At 39.7% G+C, this 23,244-nt stretch overlaps 2 protein-coding genes across 3 annotated transcripts in view; one reads left to right on the top strand and one right to left on the bottom strand.

Annotated features, from left to right (window-relative positions):
* The first annotated feature begins 2,298 nt into the window (after nucleotides 1-2,298).
* On the top strand, nucleotides 2,299-13,449 carry LOC121505022 (FERM domain-containing protein 7). Its single transcript, XM_041780143.1, has 12 exons — nucleotides 2,299-2,424; nucleotides 6,968-7,072; nucleotides 7,154-7,196; nucleotides 7,284-7,362; nucleotides 7,556-7,653; nucleotides 9,011-9,125; nucleotides 9,303-9,450; nucleotides 9,842-9,937; nucleotides 10,044-10,207; nucleotides 10,807-10,875; nucleotides 11,997-12,072; nucleotides 12,166-13,449. The coding sequence occupies exons 1-12, from the start codon at nucleotides 2,299-2,301 to the stop codon at nucleotides 13,381-13,383; spliced, it is 2,337 nt and encodes a 778-aa protein (XP_041636077.1). The 3' UTR covers nucleotides 13,384-13,449.
* Nucleotides 13,450-17,586: 4,137 nt separating this feature from the next.
* Nucleotides 17,587-23,244, bottom strand: part of stk26 (serine/threonine protein kinase 26) — a 51,909-nt gene continuing 46,251 nt past the window's right edge. The window contains exons 8-12 of one of the 2 annotated variants that reach the window (XM_041779938.1): nucleotides 21,535-21,677; nucleotides 21,356-21,452; nucleotides 20,387-20,449; nucleotides 20,052-20,188; nucleotides 17,587-18,949 (exon numbers count right to left, since the gene is read on the bottom strand). In XM_041779938.1, coding sequence (XP_041635872.1) covers nucleotides 18,934-18,949; nucleotides 20,052-20,188; nucleotides 20,387-20,449; nucleotides 21,356-21,452; nucleotides 21,535-21,677 — 456 coding nt within the window. In that variant the 3' untranslated portion in view covers nucleotides 17,587-18,933. The remainder of the gene's footprint in view (nucleotides 18,950-20,051; nucleotides 20,189-20,386; nucleotides 20,450-21,355; nucleotides 21,453-21,534; nucleotides 21,678-23,244) is intronic. The other variant, XM_041779939.1, reaches the window with a different exon arrangement.

Below are 23,244 nucleotides of genomic sequence, written 5' to 3'. Positions count from 1 at the left end.
GTGTCATTTTCTCTGGATGCTTCAGGTCATTGTCTTACGGGAAAATAAATCCTCTCCCTGTGCTGTAGTTCTCTTGCAGACTGAATTAGGTAGTCCTCCTTTATTTTATTGCATTAATTTTATCCTCTACCTTCACAAGCCTTCCAGGGATGGCTGTTGAGAAGCAGCCCCACAGCATGATGCTGCCACCGGCATGCTTCACAGTGGGGATGGTGTGTTTGTGTTTGTGTGGCGTCTTCAGTTGGTGAACTGTAGTCCAGATTTTTTTTTAAGATTTATTTTTGGGCCTTTTCATGACTTTATTAGATAGAGCAGTGGTTTCTAAAGTGTGAGGCGGGCCTCCCCTGGGGGGCGCCACAGAGAGCAGAAATAGTAGCAGAAATGGGTGAGAAGTGATAAACAAATGAGTGGAAAGTGACTAATATGGGCAAAAAGCAGTCAAGAGTGGAAAAAATGGGCAAAAAAAGAGGAAACAAGTGGTATGTAATGGCAAAAGGTAGTTTGAATGGGCAAAAAGTGGCAAAAAAGTGAAAAGGGGCAAAATCGGAAAAAATAGCAAAAAGAAGAGGCAAAAATTGGGAGAAAAAGGAAACAAGTGGTAATTAATGTCAAAAGGTAGCTTAAATGGACATAATGTTGCCAAAAATGATTTTAAAAAAGGTGGAAATGGCATAAAAGTGGCAAAAATTGGGGAAAAAAGACAAAAAGCCAAAAAGACATCACAAAAATGAGCAAATAAAAAATGGGGGGGAAGGGATATTTAATGATGAAAGGTAGCTTAAATTGGCAAAAAGGTGGAAAAAGGGCAAAAATGGGATAAAAGTGGAAAAATGGGGAAAAGTGGCAAAAAGAAGTTGTAAAATGGCCAATAAAATATGAAAAAGGGTTTTTTAATGGCATTATAACCAAATCTTATAATCTTTATGTCATTTTTTCCCATTTTGCCCTTTTTCACATTTTTTTTGCCACTTTTTGCCCATTTAAACTACCACTTGTTTCCTCTTTTTTTTTTTGCCCATTTTAGTCATGTTCCACTGATTTGTTTATCACTTCTCGCCCATTTCTGCTACTTTCTGACTATTTTTCTACTTTTTCTCCCCATTTTTTGCCCCTTTTCACCCATTTTTTTGCTGCTTTTTGACCATTTTTCCACCTTTAACCTATTTCTATTGCTACTCCAAGCTGTTTTTGCCACTTTTCACCTCTTAGATTGTGGCTTTTGCAAAGGTATTTTTCAACAATTTTGCTCTTTGGTTGAGAAACACTGCTCTATAGCATGGTCCCTATAGTAACTATAAGTTTATCCATGTTGCTCCATGCACAGCAGAGGCTAGCAAAGCAAATCACCTTTTTTCAGGTTTATGGTTCCGCGCCTCCCTGAAGCTCTGTGGCGCCCCCCCAGGGGAGGCCCACCTCACACTTTGAAAACCACTGATTGACATTACTTTTTGACATTAATGGGATTATTGATGGACTGATAGATTTAACTGGATTCTGGTGGATGTTCAGTGCCTTGGAAATGTTTTTGGTATCCATCCACTGACTCAGACTTTTGTATAAAGTCACTTCTTGTAGGCAGCAGGGGGGTGCTGTCACAAAAATGAAAGTTATTAAACATGAATGCATTCAGGCTGGGAGTCTTATATCACGGCTGTGAAGTTTGGCGATGATGGACACCAACCAGAAAGCTCTCCCTTTTATCCCCCTTGTGGGCGGCTTTGCTTGAGAGCAAGGTAACTTTGTAGGATCTCAAGAGAAAGATAAAAAAAAAAAAATCTGTGTTATTCTACATAAGACAAATAAGCTGTGATCTTAAAAAAAACAGCTAAAATGTAATGTAGGATGTCCACTTAGGGCTTCCTTATTTAATGTATTTGAAAAATGTTTAAATACTTGGGATTTAAACACTAAAGCACTTTTAAATGCTGCTGCTGTCAAAGTTGCAGTGATATTAAAAAAATCTTTTGACTGAAAATAACATTTTATTGTATGTATATTTATCTGACAAAAACGTGATAATTATTTATTTTTATATTACATGTATGATTTTGAATGTAGCTCGTATTTACTGCACTACACTGCTGGTATTGAGAAGTTGAATCAGTGGCGGAACAACGTCAGTGTGTCATCACCCATCTGGAGAGCGCGCGCTCCAGCGGCAGCCTCTGATCTCTGGAGTAACGGTTAATCATGAAGAGGAGCGCGTGTAGCCTCGCCGCAGCCGTTACTCGGTGATTACCGGTCAGCATGGCGGTTAATGTGGGCGACAGTTGCAGTTAGAGCCGGGGGGGAGAGAGGATGGAGGACCAGCGGAGGACTCTGACACTCGGGAGACTCACGAGGAAGTCCCGGGTCTCCAAGGAGACGAAGCTCCGGCTGCGCGTGATCTTCCTGGATGATAGCGAGCGCACGTTCGAGGTGGAGGTAGGCACTTTTAACTTAAACGGTGACTCAGAAAACGAGTGTATTAACCCGTTGAACTTCTATTTAAATTATATTTGTTGCTATTTTATAGGATAAAGTAAATCTTTCCTCAAACGTAGACGCTCTGCCTTTAAATAGACACCATTTTGGTCCGTTAACTTGAATTTCCTCCCCATTTTAATCAAATTTACTGTAATTTTTCATCTTTTTATGCTAGTTTGTGTCTGAAATCTTGAGGAAGGGAGAAACAATGATGATTACACGGTATGTTCAAGTCAGAAGTGCACATTTCAACCAGTTTATCGCCATTAACAGTATAAATTAGCCTTAAAAACAGTTTCAAAAACAATATTTACGAACTCACACGAGTATTTTCACTCATAGAGTCACTTTAATGTCACCACATTTATTCGAAGCATTGCAGATCAAAATAATTTGTAGGAATAACTAGCTGGCAAATTATAAAGCATGATTATGCATTAAAAGTACGTAAAAATATTAAAGGTAGCTAAAATTAGCGTTAGAAATCCCTGCTACAGCATACATTTGCTGGGAGTGGGTCATTCTTCCTTTTAACTTCTTAATTTTTCATACTTTATAGATATATTATCAAAAATACTGCTTATACTTGATTTAGGGCTTCTATTATTTTATTTCATTTAAGAAAAGTTCAAAAAACTTCATCTAACACTGTGTATTTTATCTCCTAAACAGCTAAGGAATTTATTTCCTATATAACCACATTTAACCAGGTATTTTTAGAGTGTGCAGACTTAATTTTGCATTTTTTAAATTAGAGATTTGAATGAAAGACCTCAAATTGGGAAATTGCGTTTTTTTTAGTAAAATTGCAGCAAAAAAAGAAGATTTTAGCATGATTTTCACCACTGGTTAGCAGCAAAATCAACAGCAGTTACCTAATATTTGCCCTAATAGATTAAAATATTAAGTTATGATAAAATATTCACATGCAGATAAGTTGTCGTAAGCGTGAACATCCGGATATGAAAAGTGTGCCTAAACGTCTGCTCTCTATGAACTGTCATGTGCTCAGGAAAAGCAGAGTACAAGCCTGCAACATGGTGGCCTACAAGGCAGAAACATAACCTATAAAGAGACTTTCATTGCTTGTGTGTGTCCATTTTCCACGCCCCATGCTCTCTCTGTCAGTTTCCCGGCCGCCCCCGGGACATTAGTAGCATCTTTATATGAGGAGGAGGAGGAGGAGGAAGTGAGGAAGGTGGAAAGGAGAGGCAGAGAAAGGATGAATGGATGGATGTACGAGAGCAGAAATAAACTCTACCCTATGCTGTGATAAATATAGAGTGTGTTTAAAACAGAGCAGGTAATGAGAGTGGGTTTGATGGATTAAAAAAGACTAAATTTACAGAAGCAGGCTGCTTCGTGATTGGCCTGGAGGGAAAAACTACAAAACATGATCAAAAGGTGTGGAGGAAGGAAAAAGCATGGGTGTCAGTGGATGTAGGGACAGGGGAGAATCACAGTGCATTAAGGGAAAGAGGAAATTTAAATTTACTTCCATGATTGACAGTTTTTTTTTTCAAGTATTCTTTCTGGCACAGGACTAGATTGCTTTGCATCCTACTTAAAGACAGGGACTATTTCATGTCAATAGGTTACTTCCCTCAGGGCTCCATCCTGGGGCCTCTTTTGTTTAACATCTACATGCTTCCATTTACTCAAATCATAGAAAACATCCAAATAAATCACCATAACTATGCAGATGACATGCAGCTTTACCAGTCAGTGTCCCCAGGCGACCATGGCCCCATGCAAGCACGGGGTAAATGCAGTGATCAAATTAACAAGAGGATGCGCCGTAATTTTCTGCAGTCTAACAGAGAAAAAACTGAGCCTGAGTTTTTGAAGCCAAGGAGGAACGTTTAAAAGTCAGCCACTAAAACCTGCCACTGCATTAAAAAAACACTAACCACGCCAGAAATCTAGGAGATGTCATGGATTCAGACCTGAATTTTAAAAACCACACAAATACAATTGTTTTTGAAATGTCAAAATGAGGATGATGGATAAAGTACTGACACAAATGAAGATACAAGTATTTAAAATACCTGCTATTATTTTATCAGATCATCAATATGATACCCATAATAATACAAGCAGATGGAAAACTAGAAAAGCACTCGGAGAGCACAGACCTCCACCATTAGCCCTATCTCCTAATAGTAAAGAATCCTTTAAAAAATCTTCAGTATGACCCAAACTTTGTGATGGGAGTGAGTTCAGTCATGTGATTTGCATATTCTGACATCACAAGGCAGCCCCTACCGCCATTGACTGTGCGTTTTCTCCTACGGCTTCTACCACATCTCTGGGAGTAAATTTACTCATCTAATTTGCATAATTCTGACATCAACAGGCAGACTCCACCACCATTGGCTGTGCGTTTCCTCCCATGCTTTCTATTCTAGGCTTCTACCATGTCTCTACCTCCACGTTTGTCATTCCCAATCGCCGTGACTATTCATGGTGTTTTGAACCCCCCCCCCCCCCCTTGGCATTCACCGATTACTCCCTCCCCGGTGGGATGGAAACATGGTGAGGCAAAGCATTGGCTCCACTACAGGTGGACTGTCATGGTGGAAGCATTGCCTGCCGGTGCCAACAGATGCACTGACAGTCTCACCCATAGGCTCACTGGACGACTGAAAGTCATGGCAGAGGGTGAATATTCCTCTATTCCTCCCAGCATTGTGACTATTCTCGCTACAATTCACTGTCTTTCTCTCTTTTACGCTCCGACTCGTCTCCTCGACCGGGTTTGCATCTTTCAAACTCTATAAACTCCAAAACTTTGAATAGAAACACACCCAAAAATGCTGCTGGGATTGAAGTTACTCATGTCCGCCATCTCCTGGTGTAAAGTGGTAACAGCGCAGACCTCTGCATTAGTCCTATCTCCCAATAGTACAGAATCCTTTAAAAAAATTCCTGGATCCACACAGTGATCCGGATCACTCCCAAAATCTGACAAGTTCTTCCTAATGCCATTTCTGACATTTCCTGAAAATTTCATCAAAATCCATCCATAACTTTTTGAGCTATGTTGCTAACAAACAAACTAACTAACAAACCCTGCCGATCACATAACCTCCTTGGCGGAGGTAACAATGATGACCTTAGGATAATTAGATGGGTTGTTTTTTAAAGTCTCTGTCCTCACCCTACCCTTAACCTTATCTGTATTTTGTAATTATTAATACAAGTTTAACAAATCCTTGTGATTTCTGTAAAGCCTTCCAATCTTGTCCAATCAATGCAACTGTTCCAAACGTGATGTTTCTCTTTAACAACCATCCCAGCCCTGTGCTTACAACAAGTCATTCACTTTTTCTTCATAATTAAGACAAAAAGCTTATATTTACCAAAGAAAAAGTATCCCTATGTCTGAGTCAGTTTCCCTAAATTGTATTCATTTAACTTATTTTGCTTCTACAGTGTTGCTGAAAAAATACAGCCTCAGATGATTGCAACTGTCACTGCAATTATTTCAAAAAGCTGCCACAAAATCAGGTATTTTAGCTGCAATAATAACAAGAACTAAGTACTCTATCCATGATTAATAGCTCTTTTTTTTTTGTCAAGCTTTCAACACTAAACACTTTAAGGGATCATGGTTTAGTTTGTACCTCGAATTTCACTCGGCAGCAGTAAAAAGTCCTGGATGCATATTTCTAAGTTTCTTCTATTTTGAAGTGGCATAAGTGGCAGCACCAGTTTGTTCCAACCCTTGATTCAAGTGGCATCCCCCTGCAAACAACTCATTTTAGAATAAAAGGCCACTTGTCTAGCATTTTTAGTTTCTATGAATAAATTTCCAGCCAATAAACTGAAGGAGAAGTCCATTTACTTCAAGCCTTTACTCCTAACTGCTTTGTTGGAGGAGGTCGCTGTTTGTTTCTACTAATCATCAGTTTGGCCTGTCTTCTCTTTATAATCAGTTACAGCTGCTCTGTCCCTCCTCTTCCTACCTCTCTCTCGTTCTGTCTTTCTCATGACAACTTAATGAGGGACATCCAGAAACTCCCAGCAGGGTGCTAAACACCAGTTAGCAGACAGCTAACACTTAAAAAAAACCTGTGTGGCTGCATCAAAGCAACAGTTCACAAACATCAAGTTAATAACCTTATTGCTTTAATACAATAAAACTCAGATATCACTTTGAACTCTTAAAATCACCAAATATGCAGATGATATTGTTTTCTCTGTATGACGGGGAGAAAAAGGGGAACCTGAAGAATGTAATGGGATGTAAACTTCAATAATTTATGAAAAGTAGCAGAGGTGATGGTAAGGTTTCATCTTATATTGGAATTGGTGGACCACCACTTCATCATAGTTACTATTATGATTATATAAACTCTAATATTATGTGTAAGTTAAACTAAGTAACAGAGGAATTAAACTGCTTTCCCTGGAGAGTCCCTGGACTTGGTTTTAAGAGCTTCTCAATTAAAAAACCCAATTAACTCCCCAACTCTTCCACTTTAATTCTCCTTTACAGCAAAAGGTTTTAGGTGGGGACTTCTTCAACAAAGTGTGTGGTCATCTGAAGCTGCTGGAGAAAGAGTACTTCGGGCTGGAGTTCAGACACCACAGCGGCAACTACGTAAGAAAATCAAACACACTAGAGCCCATGCTAAAATGTGTAGAGGGGTGTCTTTTACAAATTGATGTATTCCTGTCGTAGGTGTGGTTGGAGCTGCTGAAACCGCTCGCCAAACAGATTAAATGTAAGTCACAGAAAAGTTCTTTTATGGCACTGTTCTCCTACATTTCTCTCTGTAATACTTCCTCTTGATATGTCTCTTTCTGTCAAGACACCAGCGATCTGTTCTTCAGGTTTATAGTCAAGTTCTTCCCACCAGATCCTGGACAGCTCAAGAGAGGCCTCACTAGGTAACAGTGATCTATAAATAGACTTTATCTGTATCTAAGGATCTTTGTAAGAGTCATACAGCAACCACAGAGCTCTGCCATAAATATATGGTTTAATACTCACTGATAGTTTGCCTTGAAGACTGGGGGCTGGATTTTTAATGTTCTTTTTAACTCTCTAACATAAACTCTGACTCTGTGATTGGTTGTGTAGGTATCTTTTTGCCTTACAGATAAAGCAGGACTTATCCAATGGAAGTCTGACCTGTAATGACAACAGTGCTGCCCTGCTAGTGTCGCACATACTACAATGTAAGTATTTAATACAGCTCATACATATCATCAGTGGTGCAAGTTTGTTCAATGCTTGCCTTACACCTGACGACTATTCAAGAGATTTCAAAGTCACAAAGAAAATTCAAAATCCTGAGTAAGTTTCATTCTCATGATAGATATTGTTGCAGGCAGAAAAAAACTGCTCTCCATACGGTTTCACATACTGGGGGTGAAAAGCTGTTGAAAAGTGGCCCTCCAGCTGCTTTGACAATAGCTTACTGTGCAAACCAGGAAGACCCAAACCAACAGCTTTTCTCCCTTTATCACAAAGTTTTTAGTTTATTCTTATGATAGAGTGCTCTAGTACAGTGGTTCTCAACGTTGGGGTTGGGACCCATGGGGGTCACGAGACTCTGAGGTCGCAGGATGCCCTAAAAAACTAAGAATATTTTTAAAAATTACACTGTTGCCACTGTACACCAATTTTGCTACATTTTGACCAGTTTTTATCACTTTTCCCCACCAATTTTGCCAATTTTAACACATTTTTGCCACTTAAAACCCATTTTTTTCCATTTCTAACCCTTTCCAACACTTTTTTTTGCCTGCTTTTGCCACGTTTAAACCAAGTCTTGCCACTTTACGCCTACTGTTGCCTCTGTTAACCACTTTTTACCACATTTTACACCCATTTCACTTTTTGATGTGCTCATTTTTACCAGTTTAACCAATTTCTGCCAATTTTTCTGTTTTAGTTAACCTATTTTTGCAGTTTATATCAATTTTTATTCCAATTTCACCAAATTTTCCACCCATTTATGCCAATTTAAAGTCATTTCAGCCACTTTTTAATTCCCCATACCACTATCTATGCCTGTTTTTGCCACTTTAACCAATTTTTGCCACTTTTTGCTTATTTTTTGCCAATTTTATCAAATTTTTGCCACTTCTAACCAAATGCTGCGACTTTTTAAATCTGTTTTCACAATATTTTTGCCATTATTAAACTATTCTAGCCATTTTTAACCCATTTTATTTCTGTTTTTTACAAAAGGGATTTCAACCCATTGTTAAGAAGGCTATCTACCACACAAATGAATAAAAAATATACTTGCTTCTTTGGTAAGAGTGGTTATTTTTCAGGTTAAAGCTCTCCCCTTAATCCCCCCCTTATGGACAGCCTTGTCTGCACATGACTATTCTAGATTTTGCATGAATGTGTTCATCCACCTTCAGGTACAGTGGGGGTCCCCAGTCTCTTGCACCTTTATTTTGGGGGTCCCGGGCTGAAAAGGTTGGGAACGACTGCTCTAGTAAACATCGAACTGAAACCAATCTGTGAACACAGTTGTTTCAACCAGGATTTTATCTGTGTTTGTATTTTGGTTTGCAGCAGAATTAGGGGATTACGACGATGAGTTTGACTGCCAGCACTTAGAGATGAAGCAGTACGTCCCCAACCAGGAGTACATTGACCACAAGATCATCAAGTTCCACAAGAAACACAGGTACATGCCAGAATTCTCTTTGATGACAAGGACATAGAAGTTCAGTCAAAAAGCTAAATAAAAACCTTGTGAAGACTGCAAACCTCATACTAACACACCCAAGGCCATTCATGTCTGAACTGTTTAGTTGTTAACGTGGTTTGTAGTATTCATTCAGTCCTTATCCTCTGTCTTCAGAGGTGCAAGTCCAGCAGAGTCTGACATCCACCTCCTAGAGGTGGCAAGGAAGTTGGACATGTATGGCATCAGGCCTCACCCTGCCCATGACGGAGAGGGTATGAGGATAAATCTGGCCGTCACACACTCTGGAGTTCTGGTCTTCCAGGTAGGTCCTTGATTCTACGCAGAGACACTTTAACAGGCAATTTAACTTCCATAAAGGCATGGCTTCACATGCCAGGAATCTGGAATTGGCAAATTTTGCCATCCAAACAAAGGCAACTATGGCATAGATTCAATGTGGAAGTATAAACCAGGCTTAACTGAGGAAAAGTTTGTCTTGAAGTTGGGGAACTGACATGATAGAGTGCAAGACTGTGTGAGAAAATCATGGCAAGTTGGATATTCATGAGTCTCCCTGTTTTGCAAGATACTTGATGCTAGGTCTCAAGCAGGAAAGCATCTTCATTTGCATACAGTAGAGTATCCAATCTTTATAGCCTGTTGTCTTGCAGTGATCAGCACATTAATGGATATTTTTCTTCTGCACTTTCAAGGGGAACACCAAAATCAACACATTCAGCTGGGCCAACATTCGCAAGCTGAGCTTCAAGCGGAAACATTTCCTCATCAAACTCCATGAAAAAGTTGGGGTAATGACCTCACTTTATTGATAAAGCTTTATTTTAAACTCATCTGTGGATTCTTAACCGACTTTAGATAACTACAAATTGTACGTCTTGTTTGGTTTCCCTTTAGCCATCTGGTAAGGACATTTTAGAGTTCTCCATGGCCAGTCGAGATGTGTGCAAGTCCTTCTGGAAGATGTGTGTAGAGTATCATGCCTTCTTTAGACTGGCAGAAGAGCCCAAGACGATACAAAAAACTCTCCTGTCTAGTAAGGGATCCAGCTTTAGATACAGGTAAAGCACTCATGCACCCAGTCTTTCTTTGTAGAAGGGCTTTTGTGGGCCCAGCCTGGGACTGGGGCATCAGCTGTGCTTAGGCTGAGAATGGGCTTTCAAGTTGGTTGCTTTGGAGGTCCAAATGGGCAACTGAAAAGAACATACAGTATATGGCCTGGAAAAGAATATCATTGAGATTGCAAAATTGGAAAACTTAGTCCAAAGAGGGCAAGGGGCCACTTCTGAAACTGAAGAACCCTTTTGAAGGAGAAGTAAAACATCCTCAAGAATCTCAATCAAGTCGTGTTACCCCCTTTGGACTAAGTTTTGGATTACCATGACCTGGATGAACAAGAACCCACACAGATTTGAAAATGGATGCTAGAGTGGCGCAAAGTGGGCCCCATGCTCCCTGTAAGGACCCTGTTTAAAGTCTATCAATGACTCTTATTTTAGCCATCTGGGGTTTACATTCAAACAGGAAAAAACTGACAAAGCCCCAGTTTGAAAGCACCATTTTTGGCCTGGTAGGTTTGCTGATTGGGAACTCAGGTGCCAAGTCTTTAAAGATTATGAATATGATAAACTTAAACTATATAAAGTGTCTTGTTTGTCAGTGGTAGGACTCAGAAACAGCTGCTGGAGTGTATGGGATCTAGGGAAAAGAAGACTTCACACTTTGAAAGGTAAGGACAAAAATTGCAAAGAGGTATTAAACCGCTTGGTGTAAGATACTAGAGGACGACCAAATGAAGGGAATATGACCTTTTAGGTTCCTAGACTTTGTCAAGCAAGAACCATGGCAGAGATTTAGGGCTCTTTGGCATTAAATTCCTCAACTTTGACACAGACTTTGAGAAGATGCTGAACCCAGACATAATACTTGATATGTACCATGTTCCTGTGATCTACCACCAAACAAATGTTTTGTCAGTAGTTGGCTATCATTGTTGAAGTACTTGAGCTCTATTCAAAGGACCAGTGCTCAGTGAAGAATCAATAATGCCCTTCTTATTGACCCCCACAAGTCAACTGGGCAACATTTTGCCAGCACTTCACCAGGGCTGTCAAGTGGGAACCCCCCTGCACAGTTATTTCAGTTAGTCTTGGGACCCCTCGAGAAGGCTGAACAGTGATCTCCTGCATCCCAGAGGCACCCCCCTGCATGCTAGCTGTCACTTCTCACCATGCCAACATATAAACCGTCTCTATCCCCATACCTTACCACATGGCCATCACAGCCCAAAGAGAATCACCACCATCAACAGACCAAGGCTCTGTACATGCAAGCTCAAGGTAGCGACAGCGCTAATGCTACCTACTATAGCACCACTCATAGCTGCCACCACATCAGACAACTATTCCTGGTGCTTACACTACGATTGAAAAGAGCCGCCAAGAGAAAATAGTAACACAAAGAAAAGTACGAAGAATGAGCTTAGCAAGAGGATGGTGGAAGCAGAGACAGGGGGAAGTGGCCAGGTCTGGGCTGATGCTGTACCTCCCCTTGCTCCCCCCCTTCAACCTTTATTTTGGTTCCCAGCTGGTATTATTCCACCTCATCCAAATCCACTGACAGGTTTGATCTGCTTTGTTAGAAATCTCCTTAACAGCCCTTCAAAACATCTTTGTCCCAGCATTCTAAGTAATCACTGCTATAACCCCCATACCCCATCTCTACTAGGCAAATCCAGACTTTCAACCCTCTGACAGAAAATTTTAACTTAAATGATTACATATGAAAATAGATTTTGGAAAAAAAAAGACTGCTCATGGGGTAACAATTATGTTTGCTTGTATCGTCTAGGACCTACGGTCAGTCAGACTTTGATCCACGCCACTGCCGCTCCTCTCCTGACCTCCTCACAGATGTCTCTAAACAGGTAATACAAACTACTGCAAAGATCAAAACTATTTAATAAGTGAATAATCTCATCTGAAGGCAAGCTAAATGTTTGTGAATCTTACCTCCTCAGTTGTACGAAGAGGACTTCCCTCTATCTGGTCACGCCATGGGGGTCCGGAGTGAGGATGAGATGGACCCGTATCCCCAAGGTGCTTACGACTTTGAAATGGATGGAGGGGGTGCAAGACGTCACCAATCACCCTTTGAGTTCCCACATAGGACCCGCCCTTTCATCCGAGTGACTCCTCTTTCTCCATCTCTACACCAATTTGCCCCCTCGCCCAAGATGAGATGTGCCTCCACATCAGTGATGGACGAGACGAGAGGGGGGCGTCTTGGGGCACAGCGCCAAGCCCAAAGGTTAGCGGGCATCTACGGCAACCGCTCACGGCGTCGGCCAAATCCCCAGCCCCATCCAGACGCTGCTCAGCAGTTGGTTCTTTTGTACCCAAACACTCCGGCTTATCATTACCACCCTGTCCTCCCATCATTTCCTTTTGCCAGTTCTTCACCACTCAACAGACATCCATATTTGGCAGACTATGTTTCCGTTTCTTCACTGGAGCGTTTCCCCCAGCCAAGGAGGCGGGATTATGTGGCAATGGATGGGTTATCACGACCAGCTTTCTATCCTATAAGCCATGACTCTCCGTCCAGCTCTCCAATAAGGAGAAACCTGCGCCCAGCCAGTTCAGGGGGTCTGGGTTTGCCAAGGGTTTATCATCCAGGAAGCAATGGAGCAAGGTTTATGGGTGCTGGACATACAGAGGCGGGGCATTACAGCGATGACTGCAAATTCCTCCCAGGGTTGCCTCGCCGTGTGGCGAGCCAGCCAGATGTCAAATTTCACTTTTCAAGAAGTGCCAACCCTGCTTTTGACCCCGCCTCTGAATTCCGTCCCCTAGGCTACTACCCTCATCTGACACGCCCCTCAAGACCCACCTACCTCCCATTAAACTCTTCCCCTCTCCCAGACCGACCTGCCTCGATGTGCATGATTGGCGGCACCGCAGGGAGCTACAGCGACTCAGAACCTGAAGTTTTCTATCCATATTACTGCCCACCACCCCCCATGGGGAAAATGGTACGGTCCACTGGACTAGCCAGGATGAGGTTTTCCTCTGGGAGCCTCCAACTAGATGAGGAAGATGAGGGGGAGGAGGAAGAGCAGGAGGAGGCGGCAGCAAAGGAGAAAGCAAAAAAAGAGTCAAAGGATGAAGAAGAGAAAAAAGAAAAGACAGAAGACAAGCCAAAAAGTCCTGCAAAGGTTACGAAAGTCACGATTTAGAGGAAGATGAAGAGAATTCAAAGCCTGCAAGATTCATGATGTGATCACATGCAAACGTAGGATGGTCCACCAGCCTGTACATGAAAAGAGAAATGTGACAGCTTGTTATGTTTGAGAAGTGAACTGTTTGAAGTGTTCTGGCAGATGAAATGTATTCTATGCCTTGATTTAGCAAAAACCTCAGCTTCTTTGGGAGCCACTTTTTGGGTACAAGCCTGTAAATTCTTAGTGATGTTATCTTAAAAAAACTTATTCAAGTATTCCTCTTAGTCAACCACTGGGGGTCAGACAAGCTAGCAACTGACCTGACAGTTAAAAACTAAGGGGAATTCTGTACTTTTTAAGTGTTTCAGTGTGGTTCTTTGTTTCTTTTTCCCCATTGGAATCAAGTGCTAATGAGCCTTCATGTTGTTACTAACGGAAAAGACAGCCATTTGGCTAACTGGGCAAAAACAGGTATAACTTTATCACTGTAAGAAGAACCTTAAGGTACACCACAGGGCAACTTTGGTAGGCAAAGAACACACTCAGAATTGGCAACCAAGCACATATGACCCCCAAAGTCCTGTTGATTGACCAACGTGAGTGCTCTGTACTGTGCTCATGCACGGGTAACTTCCTTGGCCTGATCCTAACTCTTAGCTGGAAAAGGGGGGTTCGGCATGGGATGATTGCTCATGCTAAAGAGCCCTATCTGGCAAAAATGACTCTAACTAAGCCACAAAGTGAGCTAAGTTACTGTCATGTAGCTTATATATTTCTACATTGTGCTGACTCTAAGATCTACGTCTTGTAAGCTGCCTGCGTCATAATGTGATGAAGTTTTCATGCTCATGTCCAATGTCCAAAGTGCAGAAGAGTGCAGGACTAGGGAGGGGTGCTTCAGCATGGTACAGGACAACTGAGCCTAGTTGAAAGTCCACCAAAAATTAGTTGTGTTGAATCACAAGGGTCAACCTTACTATGACAGATGTCTCAACATATGTACCAGTTATATGTACCTCTTTCAAAGAGTATAACCTGCAATTTCCACATAGGACGACTGCGCCGTGCACCCAAGTGCCGCGGGTTTGCTCCAACCGAAGTCAAACAACCTCACCGCTGGAAGTGAGACTAGAGTGCTGCGCTGCAGCGCGCAGTCCTAATCAGCAGGAAGAAATCATGGGAGAATGGTGAGTTCACGCAGGAATAGTATGTCAACAGTGGACTATTTTACCTTTGGGGCTTAATTTATCATCCTTTTAATTATAATTCCATGATATTATTGCTTCCGCCATTGGGTTAGTACATTGGGAAGTTGAAAGGTTATGTTTGCTTAAAGGATCTGTGGTTTTATGCAAAATTCTTTGGCTAAATATCCCCAAAAGTTAACTTTTCCTCATCTTACCTCTCGATGACCCTTTGCTCTCACTGCAGGATGAGACCTAATGTTGATCTAGTGATGATTTACGATCAGGAGTCTGTGCATTGTGTTGTATTTTGAAAGAACCGGATATTCTACGCTTGTGACTTCCTCTTCTGGAGCTTTCTGATCGACAGGTATTGATGCAGTTTGGCAGCGGCCGGCGCTGAAAATAGACCTGCAGAGTATCTTGAGCGAAGCGGAGCTAAGTTTCGGTCCAGGCACGCGCCGCTGCCGGTGTGCAGCACCAGCTGTGGAAATGCTCTGATAGACTAGAGAGGGAGCAATGTGCTACGCAATACGATTTGCTGGGGGTTCGCGGCGCGTTCGCTGTATGTGGAAATTGGAGGTAAAAGCCTCGCAGAGACAGACAGCTAAAGGCACAGGACACTGATTCGCAATTAATTTGTGGTTGAGGATTCCACAGAGGTCGATCCAAGAAAGTTAACCAGTGGTGGTTTGTACTTTACCTGGCACCACCCTATGTGGCCAGGTAGCCAACTGTAGCTTGGTAGAAGGCAGACAGCAGGGTCAAGACAATCAGCAAGTGGACTTCACTGTTCTCTATTCAGGAAATGGACATTAAAGTGGATTGCTGTGCTCTATAGTTTTTAAATATACTGTTTTATAGGTGTTTTCAGAAATTATAAATAAAGTGGCAGATTGGTCCTTCACCTAGAGGCTTAAGAAGGGTCATGATTTTTTTAAACAAACTGGGGAACTCTAAATTCAACGACTTTGTTGGGATAAATGTGAAGGTGTTCAAATAACAATTTTAAAGACTTTAAGGTAACATTGACCAGAAGTAGTTTGTTTTTGTAAGATGGCACTCCTTCATTAACAAAGTGCGCCTAATTATCTTGCTAATGACTTAAAAGCCAGTCGGAGATTATCTTTTGTGGAGTAATCAAAGTCCTCTTCAGCCTCTTAGCCTCTGCTGTGATGTCTGTGCTGAGAATAACAAGTACAGAAAGGTTGCCTTTGTCTTTACAAACTTACTGGGGGAGATTGTGTTTGCCCAACTTCAATGACAAAGTTCAAGTTTGTGTAAAATTTGTTTTGTGAAACTTTTTGATAAACTTTTTGGGCAACATGGATATCTTTCTGCTTTTTACAGTACAGATTCATGAGAGTTGTGTTGAGTTTTTCTTCTTTTAATCCTAACAATGAATATACAAATAAAGGATTTTAGAAGATAAATGTGGAAAAATGAATGCGTACTTGTGTATGTATTTTTTTGCTGATATAAAAAGTTATCTCTAAATCATCTTATTTAAATTTTATGTTTAAGTTTATTGAAGAGGGGTCTGGCTGCAAACTGCAGATGTCAGATGCCCTCTCTTGCAGACCACTACTGTGAGACACTGTCTCTGTCCACTTCATTCGTAAATAAAGGCTGGTGTTTGTGAAATAACTGCATTGCCAAAAATACATGCTAGGAAAAGTTCCATAAATACAACAGAATAAAAAGTCTAAGATCTAATCCAGGACTGAACTATGTAAAGACCAGTTTTAGAAGAAGTTATGGTAATATTTGCTTACTTTTAACTTTGTTAGCATTAACAAAAGCTAACATAGCTTTGATAGCCATGTAGCTAATGTAAGCCACTGAAGCTACTTAAGCTTAAACTAAGACAAAGCAAGTAATTAACTCCTTCTAAAACAGGTCTAGCTTTAGCAAATGTAGCTTTATCTCATGTAGCTAATGCAGCTTCATTTAATTTAGTAGCTTCATTTAATTTAGTAGCTACATTACCTATTATGTTTACACAGGTAATGTAGCATTATCAACTTTAGCAAAAACTAATTAGTTATGTAACCTGAGCAGAGCATGTAACTTAAAGAGCTTTGCTTCCTTTAGATTTAGCTTTGTTAACTATGTAGCTACGTAATCTACATAGCTAACAGCTTTTTTTAGATTTAGCCTTAGCGTTGTTAGTAATGCACTTATGTTGCTTATTTAGTTTACATTGCTACTGTAGCTTAGTTAGCGTTAGATTAGGCTATGTAGCTACATAGCCTATGCAGCTTATGTGACTAACATAGCTTGTTTTCCTTAAGATTTAGCTTTGTTAGCTATGTAGCTACGTAATCTACATAGCTAACATAGCTTTGTTAGATTCAGCCTTAGCATTCATTGTAATGCACTTATGTTGCTTATTTAGTTTACATTGCTACTGTAGCTTAGCGTTAGTTTACACGACTAACATAGCTTGGTTTCCCTTAGATTTAGCTTTGTTAGCTGTGTAGACATGCTATCTACATAGCTAACATAGCTTTGCAGGATTTAGCCTTAGCTATGTTGTTTACTATGTGCTATGTTAGTTTACATTACTTACGTAGCTTAGTTAGCTTTAGATTTGGCTATGTAGCTACATAACCTATGTAGCTGACATAACTAATGTAGTTTTGTGTCCTTTAGCTTAAGCTATGCTATCCTTAGCTATGTAGCTTTTGTCCTGTAAACAGACTGTTTACTTTGTTTTGTTAAATACTTTGTAATTTCTTTTTGCAGGTCAGTTTTTTTTTAATCCCAACCCTAACTTGAAGTTTTATTTTGAAAGTTTTAGCTTGTATTGCCATCCTGACTGATGTGGTTTCTCACCCTCGTGGTCTGAGATCTGTGGTGTAGCCAGACTGGCTTGGCCTATTTGGCACTCAAGCTACTGTTACAGGATAATTGTCAGAGGGTGTCAGATTTAGACGACATAGAAAACACTGTAATGACAAATATATAAACACAAACTCCAGTTCGAAGTACAAGTTTTCATTTTAAGAAAGACACAAGAAGAAACAAGAGATATTTCTCAATCAAACTTAAATATTTATTCATAAAACTCTAAACCCCGCTACAAAAAGAGTACATTTCTGTAAATCTTACATCTTTCATTTTACATAACCCCCCTCAACAAGCATTATTGCATCCCTTATGATATATAAAAAGACAAAAATATACAATGACCAATTTTTTATAGTGTCTTTGGTACAAACTATCAGTAATACGTTTTGATTACAGCTCCCTTCATGCTTCTGGAAAACGATCTGTGCTCCCAATAAGGTCCATGTGCATCAAGCTTTGAAAAAGGAACCAACTTTAAAGAACAAGTTGATGCTTCCTAATGCTACGTTTAACCAGCAGCACAGTTGAACCTGCAGTTTGTTTCACTGCTAGTACCAGCATCCAAGAAATCTAATACTAGAAACTTTATTGTCCAGACACAAGGCAATATGAAGAGATATTTTAGCAATTCCACCCAAGTCAACAATTTTTATGCTAACAGTTGTGAACCATTGGTTTTGTTACCAGGCATGCTGATCCACTTCTTATTCAAGTGGCAGCACTTTAAACATTTAGGATATTGCTCCTTCTTACCTAGAAATACTTAAACTATCTTGAGGATTTAAATGGTTACATTTAGCTAGGTAGTACAAGAATAATTATGCCAAATAATTCCAGGAAAAAAAATGGTTATAAGTAAATCAGATGAAGTTATTTTTACTTGGGTTTTGTGCTCATTTTAAAGTAAATCACTGTTCAATCAAAGTTCTAATTACTGAATCTGGTCTTTAAAACTGAGAAAACGTAGCTACTCGGGTCTGAAAGGCAGCCTCGACCTTAATTAAATTCCAGGATCAAGGAGCTGTAATTCAAAGCATTACTGACAACAACAAAACAGGTAATATTGGCATGTAATCCATCTCAAGTGCTACTCAACAAACATATCGACATCTACAAAGGCAAGGCAAGACATGACGCAAAACTTACACCACTGCTGAAGGAAGAGAACCCTCTGAAAAAGAGACATCTATGCTGAGAAAAGGACTGACAGTATAAAATATTAAGGCACATGATGGTTCATCAAGCAGATTCAACTTTGACCAAATATTCAAGAGGTTTCTAGAGACTTACAAAAGGAGCAGAGACTTTTGAATCCAGCCTGGGCAGAAAAAGGGCTTCAACCAGCAGCAGTGAGTTCATATTTATATTATATAGTGTATATATTACATTGGTAGTGTGTGTGTGGGTGTGATGTGTGTGTACAGTGAGGAGAAATCGCACAGCAAATCTCCTCCGTTAACGATCGTCCAGCAGCGTCACCGTACGGAGACACAGTCTCTCTTCATAACGTACTCTGTTTTTTAATCCTTCAGTTGCTCGTGAATCTACGGAGAAAATAAGGAGAGAAAGGGGCGATATTTGGTAAACAAATGACCTCAGAGAGGAAGACGCAGATAGTTTTACCATGAGACTATGCCATGAGGAAAAACAAACAAGATGGTGAGTAACTGTATGGAATGGAGGAGGAAAAGAAAAAATAAATTAAGAAAAAAACATCAAGATGAAAAAAAAAAAAAAAATCAAGGTTCTGCCTCCAGAATACAGGTGTCAAACTCAAGGCCCAGGGGCCAAATCTGGCCCGTTGAACAGTTTAATCCGGCCCGCAAGGTGATCTCATATTTTTTATTATAAATGGTCCATCAGTATAAGGTCTGCAGATTTCCTCAAGTATAAATATGTGAACTTATTCTTGATGATTTAAGATATCCTTGTTAAGTGACAAAATCTGAAATAGTAAGGAGTAAAAATATTTAGATAAGAAGTCAGGAATGTGGGAAAAGAAATTAATTTGTGTTTTAATTTCACATTTTCAATTTAGCATCTCACAAGTAGGACTCAAACTTAGGATTTTGACTTTTATTTTCATACTTTGAGCATTTCAACTCATAATTTTTACTTCTATAATATTTTGAGCTTTAAGATTCATAATTCAAATTTTTAAGTGATAGTTTTACCTTTTTAACCAATTATTTTGTATTTTACCTCATATTTTCAACTATAAACTTTGTCTTCTAATCCCATAGTTTGACCTTTTAGACTCACCATTTGAAATTCTCAATCATAATTTGACTTTTAATTTCATGATTGAAAAATTTATTTCATATTTTGACCAATAAAACTCATGATGATGACTTCTTCCTAATATATCTGCCATTAAAACAACATTATTTTCCAATTTCAATTTCATGTTTTGACCCTTTTGAACAAATACATTTTCTTTTCTCAGATTGTGAGCCTTTAAACTTATCTTTTTAACTAAGTTTGTTTTCATAATTCATTACCGGTGAAACAAGGTTGACAGTTTATGGTTTAAAAGGTGACCCTGTTAGGCCCTCAGGTTAGTCCTGAATCCAGAATCCGACCCCTGCTGTGATTAAGTTTGACACCCCTGCTCTAGAAGGAGGACATGGTTTAAGATAAACCTACTTCTGGTACCTGGCAATGATGTTTGACACCATCCTGTCCGTGATGCCCGGACAGACTTCTTCAGCCAATCGGATGTTGCGTTCCAGCTCCTCGATGGCCAGTCGCTGCTCAGAGTGCTCCTTGTGCTGCTGCTTTAACTACAAAAGAAGAAAAGCATGGAAAAAAAAGTCAGGTAACGTTGTTTTTGAGGATAGTAGGGAGGAGATAACCTCATACAATTACACCTAAACTTGAAATTTTTAACCTTTAGAGCTCGACAGATACTACAAATACATTTAGATGATCAGATTAATGAAGGATTTTGTTTTTAGGGTTAAATGAGAATTTATACAAACCTCAGTGAAAACTGGAGAGATGACTGTGGTCAGACTGGTAGATCTACTCAGCTGATCCTGACCCTGAAGAGATGGAATAAAAGAAAAAAGGGGATCAATATCCGATTTGGATTTAATTATATGGGCTAAAGTCATCTATTAAGACATACGCTATGTGGACATAAGTATTTGGCCACACCCGTTGATAATGAATTCAGGTGTTTCAATCAGACCTGTTGTCACAGGTGTGTAAAATCAAGCATCTAGCCATGAAGTCTTACAAAATGGGTCATTCTGAAGAGCTCAGTGATGGATGCAACCTTTGCAATAAAATGTCCATAAAGTGTTTCTAGGATTTTTTAAAAGTAGCGATAATAAAACCATCACTGACTAAAACACTACATTGTTAAAACTCAAAGATCCATCAGCAGTGTTCAGTCTGTAAGTCATGATGTGATGTGCTGGAAAGGTTCTGCATTTGTGTGGTGACCTTGAGGAAAGTAACTGCTAAGCAACAGCAGCAAGGACACCAGATAAGTAATGAAACCAGCCTTACAATCAGCATTTAAACATTAAAAATAAGTGGTTTTCCAAGACTCCTGTTGCCTGCAGAGCTGCAAACAAGAACTTAGTTTGGTTCTTGGCTAACTACTTTAGTAATGAACACAAAAATAATGAAAAACAGGATCTAAAATGTGACTTTAACAGGATCTACAAAGTAAAAAGTGGCTGTTTTGCACATCTTACTGTCAGTTACAATAAAAGTGTGTTCTGCTTATTTCTGCTGTTCGATTGGCCTTCAAACCTGATATACACTGTAATTCTACAGCCTTGAATGATCATCCTCATCATGTATTTTAACATCAATATGTGTCTAGAAAAACTTTATTTCTAATCAAAAAATTCTGTTTCTACAGAAAACATGACTTAAGTACAGTTCTGATATTACACAGTAGTAGCCTTATATAACTGCATAAAGGTGGTACTGACCGTCCCGTTCAGGACCTTCCTGCCCTCTGTCTTCTTCTTACGTACGGTGGTGAAGGACCACTCTGGTGACTCGCTGTTCTCTTTATTATTGGACTCACTTCACACAGAAAAACACATGTTATTCAAACAGCACATCATCTGCGTATAAACATCACCTGTGACTGATACAGTCAGGTTACCTATCTGAGTCGTCAGAGCTGCTGTCGCTGTGCCCCTCCATCTTCCACCTCCTGTACCTGTCGATCAGCTCGCTGAGGTAGGACGTCTTCTTACAGTGTTTGACGATGAACTTGTGTTTGAGGAGCTCCTTGGCCGTGGGACGCTGCAGAAAACAATACGGATGTTTTTAGCAACTTTTTTTGTGTAGGTTTGATTCGGTTGTGGTTCATAAGAATTAAAGACAAATCCAAAGAAAAGGGAAACTGCAGAAATCAACAGAGGTTGGAACCTTTACCAATTTTCAAATTAGCTACTTGGTCTGGCACGTAAAAAGCTCATAGTGCCATTTACCTCTAGAGCAATACGTTCCCAGAATGCTGCCCTGTTTGCAGTACATTCACTCCCAACAACTAGGTTCTAGGAGGTAGATCCTTCAGGTATCAGGCCCCTTTCTTCAGGATTCATCTACTATTCTGGGTCCAGGAGGCCGAAACCCGGTTGATTTTTAAGAGTAGGTGTAAAACGTTTCTTTTTAATGAAACTTAAAGTTAAGGCTGCTAAAGACAAAGACCAGCCGAAACTTTTAATGGCTATGGGCCAGTGTTAATTTTTATTGACTAAAACTATGACTAAAAATGTTCATCAACAGCCTTTTTTTCCATTACAAAAACTAGACTAAGACTAACAAAAATAGATCTGTGATGACTAAAACTGACAAAAACCAAGTTTAGTTTTCTTAAAAAAAGACTATAATAAGACTAAAATGTAATGTCATTTTCGTCAAACATTCAAAGTAGTGATATTTCTCCACTGTGGGTAAATCTGTCAAGATTTCTGCAGCAATTCTGCCTCTCAGTTGTAGAAAGCAGTGCCCTCGGGTTTGGCAGAGTGCAGAGAACACACTAGCATGATTTGGTACCAGATTTAGGCAAGAAAATAAATACTTGGACCAAAATGTGAGGACTTTTTATGGACTCAAACTAGACTAAAACTAAAAAAGGTACAGATGACTAAAATGTGACAAACTAAAAGACATTTCATCTAAAGACTAAGACTAAAAAATAGCTGTCAAAATTAACACTGCTATAGGCTTAGACTGCTGTTGTCTTTTCCCCTTCTCTCTGTATACATTTGTACCACGTTACTGCATGTAACAAGCTGTTAGTCTATGAGGTGTAGGTCAAACTGAAGTATAAATGTTTTTTAATGAAAACTGTCTATTTCTTATTAACAGAGAGAACAACTGTATATTTTGTTCATGAGTTCAATTTGAAGGAAATTTTCTGCATTTTCGGCTAAGTTGCAGTCACTTGCGATAAAGTAGTCATTCATCATCATGATATATCAGTAAGAAACATCATCCATTGATTAAAGCATAATTTTGCACCAAATTTTCCTGGATTAATGCCAAAAAAGTGCCAGGAATATACATCATCTGACTGAAACAAAAAGAAAAAGTTTCACAAATAATAACTAAAATAAAAATGGAGGTTTTGCCTGAATTTTTGTCCATGCTGCTTAAATTAAACTAAATATTGATTGGTGCTGAGGTGGATTAATGTTGGTCTTTATAAATAATATAAGAGTATGGTCTAGACCTGCCCTAGCCCTAAACCTAATCCTGACCTCCATACAAAAAGACAGATTAACTGACTTACAAATTATTATCTGGAGGAAGAGGGGGAAAGATGGCTGAAGTAAAGAAAACTTTTGTCCACCAGGGGGCAGCA

This window comes from Cheilinus undulatus, linkage group 22 (genome assembly GCF_018320785.1).
Source record: "Cheilinus undulatus linkage group 22, ASM1832078v1, whole genome shotgun sequence".
Classification (NCBI taxonomy): Eukaryota; Metazoa; Chordata; class Actinopteri; order Labriformes; family Labridae; genus Cheilinus; species Cheilinus undulatus.
Note: the sequence above shows the minus strand (reverse complement) of the source record. Positions and strands in the feature narration are given on the sequence as shown.